This window comes from Heliconius melpomene, chromosome 21 (assembly GCF_056956725.1).
Source record: "Heliconius melpomene rosina isolate 202511_hmr_F chromosome 21, ASM5695672v1, whole genome shotgun sequence".
Lineage (NCBI taxonomy): Eukaryota > Metazoa > Arthropoda > Insecta > Lepidoptera > Nymphalidae > Heliconius > Heliconius melpomene.
This window is the reverse complement of record NC_140409.1, coordinates 7,136,549-7,152,316: the sequence shown is the minus strand read 5'-3', so window position 1 is coordinate 7,152,316 and position 15,768 is coordinate 7,136,549. Positions and strand designations below refer to the sequence as shown.

Genomic DNA, 15,768 nt, shown 5'->3' with positions numbered 1-15,768 from the left:
TAAATATTTAATATAGAGGAGAATATCATGTCAGGAGAAATATATATATTTTTGGCTTAACGTGTATTCGTCATAAAATTTCATCGGGGTTTCTTTAGATATTAACTGCTAATCTAGAACTAAAACTCGTCTCTCTCTCTCTCTCTCTCTTTTGAAGCATTTAGAGATGTCATAACTCTACTAGGTAGTTACAGAAAAAATAATAGAGTCAATTGCTTGAGAATGCCTAACATAATTTTGGGAATCAGTGATTACAAGCAAGATTAATATCACAAGACTAATTATTACACTATTGAAAAAAACCAATAGTTAACTTTGATTTTAAAATAATTTATATGCGTAAAAACTTTTTTTTTAAACTTTAAGCGTGCCCCATTGAACTGCAAAGGTAGTCGGGTCGCACTATAAGAAAAAACATTTAGTATTTTATATATTTAAAATTTTCGGTGGTGGTAGATTTATTAATGAATTCAAATTTTATAACATAAATTTATTTTAAACTAGGCAAAAAAGTTGTAAAATATAAATCTTTATAAGAATTTAATAAAGTAAATATTTTTATCTAGTCGATATAAATATTTTTATGATCAAAATTGTTACACTGCCACCTAGTGACCTATACTATAACTACGAACTAAGTCCCTTCATTTATATAAGTTTTAACTATAGCACAATGCCCTCTAACGTTAACGAGATGTACTAGATTAAATATCTTTTCAATCCTTATTCCTTACATTATGTCATTTTGGCCGATGGGTAGAGCTGCCATATGCTACAGTTTTTATAGCCTGCTATAATAATATTGTCAGTTAAATACAAGGTATATGTCCCTATAGAAATAGAACTTGTGTAGTTCGAATTAAAATAATTTACAGATATCTATAAATGTAATAAACATTAATAAACATATTTTAAATGCGTAATAAGTATAAAATAAGTAAGATAAAAATCATAAAAATAGAAAATATCAGCAAAATACTTAAAATTATTTATTCGTCGTCCTGGTACAGTCATCGATCTGTGTACTTATACAAATTTTTGAGCAAGAAGTAGATCAAAATAGCATTGGGTACAATATTCTTATATTGCTAGGTGTCGGAGTTTCAAAGACGTTTCAAAAATTTATTCCGACCGATTTTACATTATTTTTTCTTTTTATCAGCTTTTAACTTGTAATTAAGCTGTGACTCAAGGATTTGCATATAATCTAAGTACTTCTTTCCCCACGGTGAGTAAGACTCATACCAGGTCTTGTACATTTCGTATTCGGCTTCATCAGTGTAGACTACTCCTTCACACTCGAGGACCGCATCGATAATCTCTTCGGGTCTTAAAGGCTTGCTATGCAATTGAGCTATTCGTCTTCCATCTAACAATGCTCTAGTTGCTTTCATTATCGAATTGATACCGTAGCCTCTTAAAACTTGAGCCACACAGTGAACATTAAATTCTCGATCGATACCATGATATCTCATTAAAATTTTATTCAATATAAATGATATGCTTCCGTAATCTGATCTAGGCAAAAGAATTGCTGAAGGAAAGGCCTTGTACATCTGTGCGTTTCTTGCCAACCAAGGCTCTGAAGCTGTCCCTAAAACTAAAATTTTATCTTCATTTGGAATTATAGGTTTTATTATTTCTTTAAAAAAGTCCCTCTGTAAACGTTTAGGGTCGAAGTATTTATCCTCTTTGGGTACTTTTTTACAGAAAATCTTATCGGCGTCGTTAACTAAAATTATGCTCGGTTGCATTAGTCTACTTATTCTATTGACGTATAAAAACATAGTTTTTAAATTTTTTGGCCCTGGATATTTATTATATACATTCATTGGAGATAGATCTATTATGATGGAATTTGTTTCTGTGGCAATTGCGTAAATTAAGGTTCTTTTTCCTGATCCTTTAGGCCCAACTATTACGTGTGATCGATTAGCATTGGGACATGATGAACCAAGTGGTAAGAGGCAGCGCAATCTAATTTGCTCTCTAACGTCTCCTATGCCCGGAGGAGGAAACTGTGGCGTCCATAAAATGGAACGACAGTCTGCGGCAGAGTAATTTTGATCACCCCAAAAGTCATCTAAAGTGGTTTGTGGATATTTTTTTATTATGCCTTCATCTACTAAACTTTGAAACATAGCTTCAGGTGACACCTTGTCTGGTTTAGGCGGCTTAATTTTTTTAGGTCTCTTTCTCTTTCTGCTTTGTGGAACTTTTAAAATACCTGCTGCGCGGTAATCTATCTTCAACGAATTTTTTAACATATTTAATTCTATTCTCATCATTTCATCTACAATAGGACGTAATTGAAATTGTAAATCCTGATATGCATTTTCGGTAATTAGATTATAAATATAGCCTTTCATGACATCTAAATTTCCATCTTTTGTGTCAATATTTTTCCACTGATTTTGATAGTCTTCCCATGCTTCTCGCACTGGATCAATATTACTACCAACAGCAATATAAATTCCAGGGTCGTTGTCAGGATTAAGACGTGATTTTTTGTAGTCTAATAAACGTTTTTCTTCTTTTATTTTTGCTTCAAGTTTCAATCTTTTTTCTTCCTCACGTGCTGCTTTTTTTTCTGCCTTTATTTGTTCTTTTGATTTTTGCGCACCTTCTGCTTTTAATCTTTTTTCTTCTTCCGTACGCCATTCTACATATTCTTCAATTGTAAATGTTTCACCTTTTACAATAAGTATTGATCCTCCCTCCTCAGGCCATGGATATTCATCAAATAACCTCACTTCATTATACCAATCTCGCAGCCACTGCCTTATTTCATCAGATATATCCTCCATGACGTCCCCTTCGCGAAGACGGAATACTCGAGTTTTTTCTTTTAAATTCTCCTGAAGCCAATTTTCGTAAAACTTTTCACGAAAATATCGCCGTTTTTCTTTAACTTTTTTTAATAGATCTTTAGCTGATGGTGGTGAACAAGATGGGATAATCATATTTAGTTTTTCTTTATGCTTATTTTCCTTAAGGCGATAACGTTTTAATTCCATAAATTGTCTATATACATTTTGAATCAATGAAGCTGCTCTTATCCTTAAGTGCTCACTTGCTGGTTTTGTTTTCAGTCCTGCTAATTCAAGAAATAAATCTGCATCCTTGTTAAATACGCGCGTTTTTTCTCTAATTGTACACCTGGAACGTTCCATACGTTGTATATTTAATATATGACCAGAATATTCTTGTTCAAATCTTAAAGCCTCCAATTCTTCGGGAGATAACTGTATAGATTCAGAGACAACTATTTCTTCGCCTAAAGCCAATTTCCTTTTAATTTCGTCCTCTTTCTCCTGACGTATTCTTTCTTGTTCTTCTAATTGCTCCTGTTCTTGACGTTCTAATTCTGATGCTGTTGGTGTGGGATCACCAAGACGATTACCAGCAAAAATTTCGTCAATAATATATTGCATCTCTTTTTGTCTCATTTCAAATGAATAATGAAATGGACATAAAATCTGAATATCTTGGGGTACAATGAGCATTTGTTGTAATGCATTTTCTGTATAAGTATATTCAAAGACTTCTACCTCTTCCAAGGTCGACTTTAGTTCGAGAAGTCGACAAGTTATTGTATCTATAAGCTTACGTATGAAAGGTCTTCTTTGTACTTGTTCCATCTGATCATAACAATCACATAGCTTATTATATAAGTAACAATATTTACAATACACTTTTGCTACAATTTCAACAGCAGTTGCTTGAGGTTTGATTCCTACAAATGCCTCACACAATTGTTGGAGATTTTCGTCATCTTCTATAGTTTTTTGAATTTCTTGTTTAATTTTTAACCAGAGTTCGTAGTAGTTTTGATTTGACATTTTATTAATAAAAGATGTTTCAAGTTAATATTGAATATATTTCTACATTCATACTGTGTTTACTTTATTTTATGGAGTCTTCATTACAATTTAAAACAAAATGTGCGAATGTCAATTTTCCTGCCAAATTTTATTCTTCTTTTTTTAGGATTATTTATCTGGCATAGATATAGAAAAGAATAATGTTAAACCGAAAAAATATTAAGAAATATAGTGAACTATATTTATGTACTTATAACAATAAATAATCTTATCACAATAATAATCATTATAACTACTCAGTTTAAAAAAATACCGAATGTATCTACTTTCTTAATATGATATATTTTACGTGACATATTACAATATAATACTACTTAATAGGCTATTTTTATTTATTTTTTTAATCAAATTTATCAGCTTCACGCTGTATCCCGCACACAGCAGGGTAGGCAGAGGGAACCTAATGTAAGACCTAAGACATTCCGTTCCCCACTTTCTGCCGATTTCTGGAGGCTTTGCGTGTTGAGTGGCAGAATTCATCGATGCGCTTTGCCTTTCACTGCTTCGAGTGGGGAATCCACAACATTCGCGTTACAATCATATCCTTGTGCCACTGCTCCACAACGGTTTATTTAATAATTAATGATTTGTACTATATACCCATTATGTTTTATCACATACAAGTATTCTAACTCCCAAGCAATCTATTCCTTATATTACATCGTTAGAGTCGTGGGGGAGCTCCCGGCGCTGGTTACAATAAAAATGTTTCAAGTGCGCCTCCGTACGTTCCATTGAACGTTAGAATCGGCGCACGCGCTCGTCTCCTGCTTCCGGTGGATGACGCGTGCCACTTTTCCGCTTTCGCCCCAATTTCATAAGATGCAGCGGTGAATTGAAAAAAGAAAAATATAGATTTTTTCTTATTGAAAAATTTTGCGATGTGTTTTTTTCAATAATTATTAGGTATTTATTACCGCCGCGATACATTTAATCGGATTGGATCCTTCCAATAAATGCAATATAAAATTTAAATTTAAATTGGTATTTATTGGTATTGTCTAATTGAAAATTAAATATTGGTGGTAGCACAATACATAGAACAGTATATCATAAAGACAATCTGTTTCATAATATTATATTTATATCTAAAATGTAATTTATTATTTTTATTTAAATACTAATATGTAAAATAATCATTTAACTAAGAATTTTTAAATTGTAAAAATAATAATTAATACTTCTTGTAGAATAAGATGTTAGAAAAAATCCATAAAACTAACTTGCCCTAGCTTATGATTCAAACCAAAAGAAACTAGCAAAAACGTTGGAAATGCAACGTAGCATTGATTTATTCACCATCCCTCCAATGTATTCATTTCGGGTGTAGAAATTTTAGCCATTAATTTTGTTAACTCTGTCTCGGGCAATAAAGTCAGCTTGGGGAGGGTTAAAGGATCAATGCTATTAGTTTGTAAACTTGATATCTTTTGGATTGTTGAACTGTTTATAATGTTTAAAATTGTTTATAATATTTGTTTGTTGCAATTCATTTATAAGTTAATTTTTTAATGTATGCCGAATGCATTAATATTAATATTTTTTTTGGATTAATCATGCCTTATTTTAAAGCAGGTGCCAAATATATATTAAAAACTGTTGGATATACATGTTTTAGTATTAAATTAAAATGTTATTTTATTAGGAAGGCTTAATTTTCAGAAACTAGTAAGTTTCTGAAAATTTAGAAGCTAGCAGTGTTAGAAAATACTCATAAGAAATAAAAAATAGAAAATAGAACAAATTATATTATTAAAAAAAATTAAAAAAAACTATAATTCAACAAAAATATTATTAACAATCTGGTTGAAGAAATAATACATTTTAATAATATGTTCAAATTTTCTCCCACGAATGATCATCATTATCCTCAGCGCGGTTAATCAAGGCTCGTGACAAATTGGTCACGGTCCCACCCATCCAGTTAGTGGCCTGGAGCAGCGGAACGTACGGACAGCATGATTGACTGACAATGTACTCTGACTGGTACGATCGACTAAAACTGACTACTTAAATTTGATGTGATTGTAGTATACTACTATATTTATAACTTATATATTTTGTAGCTAGTTTAATATTTTGCAATACTAATTTAATATATTATAAATATGAATATACATTACCTATACTATATTCCCATGTGCTACGTATGTAATACAAATTGTTTTTATAGTTATTAGCTTCTTTAATACTAAATACTTTTATTATTCAAGAGGAAAATTTTAAATTTTAAAATATAAATTAATATAAAACATACATAATGGTATAATTGTATTAACTGAAAAAGTATCAATTTTATTTAAAATTAAAAATACAAACAGTAAACGCAGATAAAAATCAAATCAAAAGAGCAACAATTACTGAATTAAATCAACCCTAAAACGATGAAGTGCGGTCTTTTGTACCGCTATGAGAAAAAAAATCACTATAATCTACGCTTGTCACCGCAAATTTGAGAGCTTTCTGGACACGCGCGTACATTCGATACGCACGGTGGTATCACTATACATTAGACCCCTTATATCGTACTTCATTTTGTATTTACACACGATTGTTATCTGTGTTGTAACTGTGTTTTTAACATGTAAGGGTTAGTAAGGGCTGGTTATAGCAAGGTAGGCAGGAACTTAGTGTTAAGACACTCCGGTTCTTTTTACCGATGATTTTTTGAGGCATTGTTGAGTGGCGGAACTCAACGCTGCGCTTAAAAAATAGATTTTAGAGTAGATATTAATACATTACGCCTATTTACAAAAAAACTTTATATATACACTTACTGGAATGGTTGCTATAATCACACACTAAGTTCATTTAATAGAAAAAATATTAAAAATATGCGTAAAAATTGTTGCAAATTTCTTAATTCGTTGAGAATTTTTTTGATAAATAATAGTTAATCTATTCCCAGAAAATTTTTTTGAACCAATTTGTTTCAAAAAGTACCTTCGATACTGAGTGCCTATTGAATGCACTCCATTATGTAGAGCTCTTAATTATCGGGAAACGTGTGACGGCGCGTGCCGCTGTTTAGTTACGGACCTATCGTACCTACTTGTCGGTAATATTATTTACTGATATTAACGTTGACTGTATAGTGACTAGTACTTTTTATATTATATTATTTAATTTTTCAGTATAATTTATATTTGTTTTTTCATTTCGGAAACAAATATGTTTCCCAGGTATTAACACGTAAAATACATTAAATTACAGTATGTTTAGAGAGATTCAAGAGAGCATGTATTATAATACTAATTTCCAATATTTGTATCTACTCTGGTTAAACCTTAATCATAAATAAGCATTTCTCTATTGACAGGATCAAACAAACATACATACTTAGAATGATAAATACATTACCCTTATTTGTGTCACGCAGTTGGCCAAAAACCAAATAGGCTATTGACTACAATAATAAAATTTACAAATTGTAAAACATTCTATACTTATATTTCAAGAGATTTTCTCTTTTTATTAAAACAATTTGCTACGATTTGGCTACGACTTTTGAAGGTAAAATCCTTATTATTTTAATTCACTTATTTAATAAATCCTTTAAAGTTTTTTGTTTAATTTCGTCACTACTTAAAGTAAACCTAAACATTTAAATAAAAACCTATTTTTACTCTTCCAACAAAGTATGGCTACTGAATATTTATATTATTGAAATGTGTACGTAGAACAAATCAGAATTCATGTATTCGCGGAAGTACCGATATGCAAATTACAGAACACTAATAACAACTAATCCATAAGGGTGTACCTAATGCAAGTAATATTACAAGATATCGGCAAATTGAGCCTACATATACCCACTTAAAGCTATAATTTATATCGTTATTATTATTATTAATCAAATATATAATATTAATACGCGGGATAAGGCTTTAGCAGGGTAAGCAGAGAGAGCCTAGTGTTAAGATACTCTACTCCCCACTGAGTAGAGAATTCAATGCTACGCCTTGCCTTAACAGAGCGAAGAAATGAAAATAATTAATGTCCTCGAGTGGTAATCGAACCGACAACCTATAGCGTTTACATTATGCAGTTAAATCTTTAAAATATAACTTATAAAGATTTAACTGCATAACATAATCTTAGTGCACTGTCGAGCGCGATAAGCGTCCCTTTGACGAAGCTCACTTAAACTTTTAATTGTCTACCCATTCCTTTGAACTTATGCGCCGTTGGTCTCCTCAGTCTGTAATTGTGGCAATTTGTTTTGCGTAATTTAATATTTTAATGCTTTTAAATTCTTTCTTCTATATATTAATTGTAATTATTGTAATAACGATATGGAATTTTGATATCTGTAAATTTATACATAGGTATATATATGAATATATACAAATATCTAGAAATGGATGGATACATTTTTATATGGAACGTAAATCGCTTTAATTAAAAGCCATGATAACAAATTTAAACAAAAAAAAACGCACTGTGAAAAATATTATTGTTTTAAAAAGCAACAACTATTTTCATATGTTCGTAATATCTAAAGAAACGAAGAAGTTATAATTTTTTTCATCTGTGTAACGCATGTAGTAGGGTAGACAGAAGTAATCTAGTGATAAAACACTCGTTCCCCACTTTTGGTCGCTTGAGGCATTGAGTGTTAAATGGCAGAACACAACTTGTTACCATAGTGAAGAAAAATTCTTTCACATATTTGTTCAAAGCAAATTATAGGGGGACATCTTTCATTTTTCATAGCTTAAACGATAATCTAAAAAAAAACTTTAAGCAAACGGAATTCATGTCCCATAGATGCGAATCAGAATAGCGGATGCTCTAAATGTTCGCAACCTGTTTTTAATTTAAACTGTACTGTATTCATCGTTGTTGTACATAAATTATATATATGGTATATAGTAGTTAGTACAATTATAGCAAGTTATACTAGGTTGAGGCCAGTCGTGGCGTAGGGGCACAAGTGTGTGACTGTAAAGGCGACTCGAGAAAATGAAATATTTATTTAAATTTAAGTTTTATTTCGCTCTGGTATTGAGACAAGGCGCGGCGTTGTGTTCCGCTACTCCATATGCCTCCAGAAGTCGGCGGAAAATGGAGAACGAAGTGTCTTAGCTCTAGCTACCTTCTACCTACCCTGCTGACTGCGGGATAGAGCGTGAAGCTGTTTTTTTTTTATTTTATACCAGGTTGAAGCCGTCGCTCGTGAAGTGGATGCTTGTGATTACTTGCGATGATTTCAAGCCGATTCGACAACGAAAGTTCTACTTTAAATATATGTTTATTGATATATTTACATTTGACCGGTCTGTTTAGAAAAATCCTGCGTTAGTTTTTCTTATACCACCATTACAACATTTTTATCTTAATTTAGTTTTAATTTTTTTTCTCGAACTTTAAACATTTTTGTTAAATCTCTAACTTACCTGTACATTTTGTTGCTCTCAGAGTATCCGATAGGGTAGAAGACGACGTGTAGACTTTTGATAATCCGCTTATCTTATCTGATCCTGAAAAAATAATTAACTAAAGTATTTCCTTAAATACAAAAATACTCTATGAAATAAAAAATAAATGTTAAAAATAGAAAAAATACATTAACTTTCAAATAAAAAAACCAATCGAAACTCTCCCACGCGTATAAAAAGTTGACATCATTTAGAATTCCGAATCACTCCGTACAATATGTTTTGCAACTATTTATTTATTGTATAAATATGCTGAGGCACTCGGTGGGTCGAGCAGAACACATAAATCTCGAGCGAGGGGAAAGGCGAATCATTACTGGTGTTTCTTTCGCACAATTAAGTGTTCATTGTCCCCGCTACGGTTCCCATGAAATGGCTGACAAAACAGACTTGCGCGCGCGCAGTCGTCCACGCGCCATCCTTTGTGGGTAGACGAAACTAAAAATGATGTCACTATATCTGGTCTATTATCATCCCTGATTTATACTTCACGCGCGAATGGCCATTGATTGTTCAATAATTATTTGTTTGTGCCATAATCCTGGGGACGCCTGTGAGAGTTTTCGTTTGTGGATGACTTTATTGGCTTAGCAGTTGTAATACTTAATAAGTTGTTATAAAAGTCCCCTATGTTTAATTTTCTAATGAAGAGTGCCGTGATATGTAATTTTTAAGTACACTTAACTTGGAGTCATATGTTATTGTGGTATTCTACTTCATTTAACATCACAATAAATTTTCGTTTAATTATAATAATTGGTTATTAATTAATGACTTTTATAGAATAATAAACAATATAAACTTCATTTTAAAATATTAATCTATAAGTAAATTTAAACAATATAATCGTATTGCTCTTTGTATTTCTTTGTATCCTGCAAATAGCAAGATAAGTAAAGAGAACCTACCGTCAAGACACACTGTTCTCCACTTTCCGCCGGATTTTTCGAGACAGACACGAGTTGAGTGGCGAAACTCAACGCCTGGTTTCTTAGTTGTTGCCAGAGCGAAGAAATTGAAGTATTTATAAATAATAATCAATTTCATCGAGTGGAGATCGAAACCACAACCGTCGGGTTACAGTTACACCCTTGTACCACTGCGCTACAATGGCCTATTTTATAAAGAGTTTATTTTAATATTAATATAATAATTTGCAGCTCGAATAATGGATATACAATTATTTTAATAGTATCATGTATGAAAATCAGTTAGCTATCGCAACCAGGCGAGCCCTGTTCCTCTAATGAATATAAATTACGAAACAACACACCGACCCCAGCCCTTTTACGCAATAAACATTAAAAAAATCAATATACGCGTATCAGGCCAGTTGCAGCATGATTTATTGAAATATATTTTATCACGATAAAATCTAAAGTACGGCATCATAATTGATGACGATTGTACCAGATTATAGATATAAGTGTATGAGTGTTTGATTCGGGTCGGTGTTCCAGTGGGGGGAAGTAGAGGGGAGAGGTAATCATTTTCGTGTTAACAACTCTTTAGTCGGCCCTTGGGGGCTTGTAAATTTTAATATGTTACTTAATGATAAGATTAGTATTGCTTTAGAAACTGAATTTGATTTTTTTGTTATTATGTAAATATTATGCAAAATGTTGTGTTATTCGAGTTTTTTTTTAATATAATGTGGAGATTATTTCGATATGTTATTTGTATATGTGGCAATCGTGGATCAGCGGCACAAGGGTGTGACTGCAACGCGACGGTAGTGGGTTCGATCCCCGCTCGAGGAAGTGAAATATTTATTTACGTTTATATTTCCATTTCTTCGCTCTGGTGTCAAGGCAAAGCGCGGCGTTGAGTTCTGCCACTCAACACGCAATATCTCCAGAATTCGGCAGAAAGTGGGGAACGGAACGTCTTAACACTAGGTTCCCTCTGCCTACCCTGCTGTGTGCGGGATACAGCGTTAAGCTGATTGATTTGTTTATACCTATATAATTCAATAAAATATTTAATATAACCTTTATGTCACTACATGAAATGAATCATTAAAGTGGAATTTAGCTACTTTGTAAAATTATCTTTATATTTATCTGATAGAGGCTAGCCGTGGCGCAGAAGCACAAGCGAATGTGAACCCGACAGGTTGCGGGTTCGATTCCTACTCGAGTTAATAAAATATGTAATATTTTCATTTCTTCACTCTGATAACGAGGCTAAGCGCGACATTGAGTTTCACCACTCAACACGCAATGCCTTCCAAATTCGGCAGAAAGTGGGAATGGATTTTTAAAAAATATTTAAAATGCGTATTTAAAAAATATTTCAACATTGCACTTAAAAATATAGACAGACACTAGCGAGTGTTGAACAAAAAATATTTTTAAAAGTACTTTGCAAAACTTTTCATTTTTACATCTAGATTTAAACAGCGTTATTGTTTTCTCCCAACGAGCTCGTATTGTTTACCAACCTTTTATGATCTAGCGACCTTTCTCATATTAATATAAAAGATTTTCCTTCTGTACATTTTATATACCTACATTTACTTCTAATTTAGAAGGGTGAAGATGATTTTTTATATAGATTTAGGGGCTGTGCTAAAAAATAATTAATATAGAATATTATAAAGATGTATATTGATATATGGTAGATATATTAGTTTATCATGTAAGGTAAGGTAGTACCTTAGCATCTAAGTATTTATAACAAAAGTTAAATTTCTGATACAAAAATATTTTTATATTGGCTATAGGAAGATAGTTATTCCTATAATAGAAAGAAACGTACATCTTCATCGTTACATAATTTTGTTTGCAATCTTAAAAGTAGATAAATTAAAGCATTATTATTTAAAAATCGTCATTATTGTAAAAAAAAACGTCATTACAGCTAAATTCCAATGCATTATAAAATGCCGATGCAACGATGGAATCTGAAAATTCTCCTTATAAGCACCGCCCTCGTTAAGTCCCGGGAAACGGTACAACGCACCCCCGGGTAAGTTTCGAAATAATGAACTCAATGGAGATAATAAAATTTTATTTCGCTAGTACTATTTATAAGGCTACGATGATCCCAGCCGTAGCAAGAGTAGGCGGGAGTGTCGCCATGGCAACCGGAGGGTAAATCTCGCACGCCCCCACGCTCGCCTCTCTACGATTGTTATCTGTGCAAGAAAGTACCCACCTTGCGTACCTACAGCCTCCGTGGCCTTAATCTGAAAGAGTTTAACCACCGTCCGTTGCAAATACAACCCTATATCATCGTACGAAGGTTACTTATGCCGTATTTTCATTTATAATCGATACAGTGTATATGATAGAGACACCTATTTCTGTGGAAGACATTGAAATATCGTAATATATTTGTAGCTTAACGCTTTGAGTATCTTCTGCAAAATATATGAAAATGTTTGTACGCAGATTGTAGAAAAATATTTAGTTTTCCATTAGAAGCGATTTAGAATTAAATAAATTATTATAGTATACGTGTCAAGAAATCAAATACTCTTTGTTATCACCGTTATAATATCTAAAAACATCAAAATTACAACAATTAAAATTTAAGAAACGATTTAGAGCGTGGCCTGTTAATTGTAAATCTTTTTCTCTATTCTAAATCTATATTTATTTCAAAATTTATGGCAAGATATTTTAAAAATAAAGTTTTAAAGCTTCCAATTTCTTTAATATACTCTAGGTACTGCCTCGCGCGGCCTCGCCCGCTTTAATTATACGTATTTATTTTTTTAATATTATTTAAGTTAAGAGACAATTGGTTGATTATTTTAGCATGGTTATCTATACCTAATGTCATACATTTGATAATAATATTGTGATGATTTAATTTAAATATTTTGGTATTTTTTCTATTTTCTTCTTTAATATTGTTGTAGAAAAATGTTTAGTTGTTTCATACCTATATAAAAAACGCGGATCCAGTACACGAAAAAAAACAGCTATAAGTTGCTCTATCTTTTAGTGAAAGTCCCGTTAAATTGGTTTAGCTTTTCCGGAGAAACAAAAAACTTAATTAAAAAGCTTAATAGCCTTAGTATTGTAAAAAAATTGAACTTAAAAACTTAGAAAACAGTTAGTTTTAGGTAAAAATATATATATATATATATACGTACCTATACCTTTGTTTTTGTCTATAGAGGTAATCATAGAGTCATCTGATCTAGTAGTCCTGCCAAACCCCAGTGTAGTGGTGGTACTGTCCTGTCCTAGTTGACCCCCATAGAAATCACCGAACGCCGTAGCCGTACCTAATAATCCTGATCGGTCTTGTAGAGCTGCTTTTGCCTTCTCTACGCTTTGTTTCAATTGCTCGAAGGTGGACTGGTGCAAACGGTATGGTGGCCATTCTGTAGAAGGCCAAGGATCCTCTTTCAAAGCACTTCTCTTAAGTTCAAGGGCTCCACCGTAGGAGCAGCTACTTTCGTACATTGCCGCTTTGACTCCAGCACGGAGTGCGTTGGCACACTTTAACCCTCTAATATCGACCCTAAAACAATATAAAAAAATCGGTTAAAAATGTTTTTAAATAAAAAATATAAATAAATAATAGTTTAACAAAAATATTCAGTTATACAGAAAATTATTAAAATTTTAAATACTTTAGATACATATAATTGTAATTTAGTACAGGCTTAAAGTTGTATTATACATGACATAGCGAAAAAGAATCAGAATATTAGTTTGGTTTACTTAGAATCGTATAATGACAAGAAATTCCCTTGTGCTTATAATATATAAAGGAGTGAAAGGTAAAAGCTTTTAATAGGTGTATTGCAGGTTCAGGGGTTTCTGTAAAATAATATAAAATGTTTAATTGTGATAATCAAAATATTCTTTACTACAAGTAGTTTTCTTTTCAGTCAATTTTTTTACCTTAATTTTGTAGTTTTTCTTTTACACACCGAACAAATTTAGCTTAGAAAATGTACAAGAATTATGACGTTAATGAATTGTTATCTATAAATCTATAAAAATATATAACAGAGTTATATATCACAATTTTTTGTTAATTTCTGCAAAAAGAATGCAGTATCAGGGAATTAGGAGAAACATAATTGTAAAGAAGTCAAATCTTAATTTTAATAAATAATAGTGTATGTGATCATTGAAATATACTTTTAACTATAGCAGATTAAATTAAATTAATTTTATATATTTAAAGAATTAAATAACTAATCTTTTTCTGCTTAGTTAGTACTATGTAATACTACTATGTAATATACTCATCGAAACATGGGTACTTGTAAACTAAATTGCCCTAAACCAAAAAAGTTTATAATCTATATTTATATTATTTATGGTTGAAGGATTCTTTTTTAAATAACCTACATATTATATATTTTTCACCTTCAAGCATTTGTATTTCTCATGTAGCAGAGAGTTAACACACTCCGCTGCTCACTTTCCGCCGAATCCTGGAGGTCTCACGATTAATATGATATTCCGCATAACTCGCCGTTACTTAAGCTCTTTGCATATTATGAAATATATCACTATTAAAAAATGGAAGACTGATAGCAAGCTATCGTTGACTGGATATGCTCCAATTCTAAGCATTGCAGCGGCGTAGGAAAGAATAAAGCCTTCAAAATTGTCAAAAAGAAGAAGAATTTGAGTATGTGTTTGATATTGGTTTATGAGAAGAAGAAGAACCCGTGGCGTTTTGCAGACGAAATTCCATCCATTGAAGATCTTAATAAGAATGTGTATACTGCACAAAAAGGTACATCTAAGTGATCTTGATAAAGATGAAGATGAGCAGATTTCGTCGCCCAGGCAGCAACGTCAATCATTGAAACGATGAAGCTTCTTTGAATTAAACAATAACGCACGGTAAAAAAAATAATGATGTCAAAATTATAATTTCTAATACATCAAATTCTTTTGCCAGAAAATAAAGGTTTTATTGTATATCCTACCTTAATAACCATATTAAGGTACCAGCCTTGGATATACGTTTCATAACTATGATATTTTCTTAGGAGCAGGAATCCTTGAGTATTTGAATAACTTTTACTACGTCATCTATCCACATAAAATATATATATTACTAATTCAAAATTTAAACGAACTATATTAAAACATGGATCTATTTGAGGCGCAAGGCCATAAACGTGGAATAGTAAACGCAACGATTGGGGGTTCGATTCTCACTTGAGGTATTAAATATTTAATAATTCCAATTCAACGCTCCGGTAACAAGACAAAAACCCGGTGCTGAATTCCACCCCTCAACATTTAAATTTTTAAGGCTAATTTATTAAGGCATTGCCGCAATTCGGCAGAATAGGGAACGGAACTGTATTAATGGTGAATGGATTGTCTTAAGTAAGACCAGGTTCCCAGGTTCCATTTGCGGTAACGTAAAGCGTGAAGCGAAAATATGTAAATCATAACTAAGAAAAATGTTCATAAACATATGTACTTAGAGTATGTTATTAATGTAGATGG

General features: G+C 31.9%; 2 protein-coding genes across 5 annotated transcripts in view; both read right to left on the bottom strand.

The window, feature by feature from the left end:
- Ets65A (DNA-binding protein D-ETS-3) overlaps window positions 1-15,768 on the bottom strand; it is a 65,046-nt gene that overhangs the window by 42,875 nt on the left and 6,403 nt on the right. For 2 of the 4 annotated variants that reach the window (XM_085206311.1, XM_085206309.1), the window contains exons 2-3: window positions 13,431-13,804; window positions 9,284-9,367 (exon numbers count right to left, since the gene is read on the bottom strand). In XM_085206311.1, coding sequence (XP_085062437.1) covers window positions 9,284-9,367; window positions 13,431-13,746 — 400 coding nt within the window. In that variant the 5' untranslated portion in view covers window positions 13,747-13,804. The remainder of the gene's footprint in view (window positions 1-9,283; window positions 9,368-13,430; window positions 13,805-15,768) is intronic. The other 2 variants (XM_085206312.1, XM_085206310.1) reach the window with 1 other exon arrangement.
- On the bottom strand, window positions 1,008-7,528 carry LOC146527085 (dynein regulatory complex subunit 11-like). Its single transcript, XM_085206308.1, has one exon. The coding sequence runs from the start codon at window positions 3,840-3,842 to the stop codon at window positions 1,143-1,145; it is 2,700 nt and encodes an 899-aa protein (XP_085062434.1). The 5' UTR covers window positions 3,843-7,528; the 3' UTR covers window positions 1,008-1,142.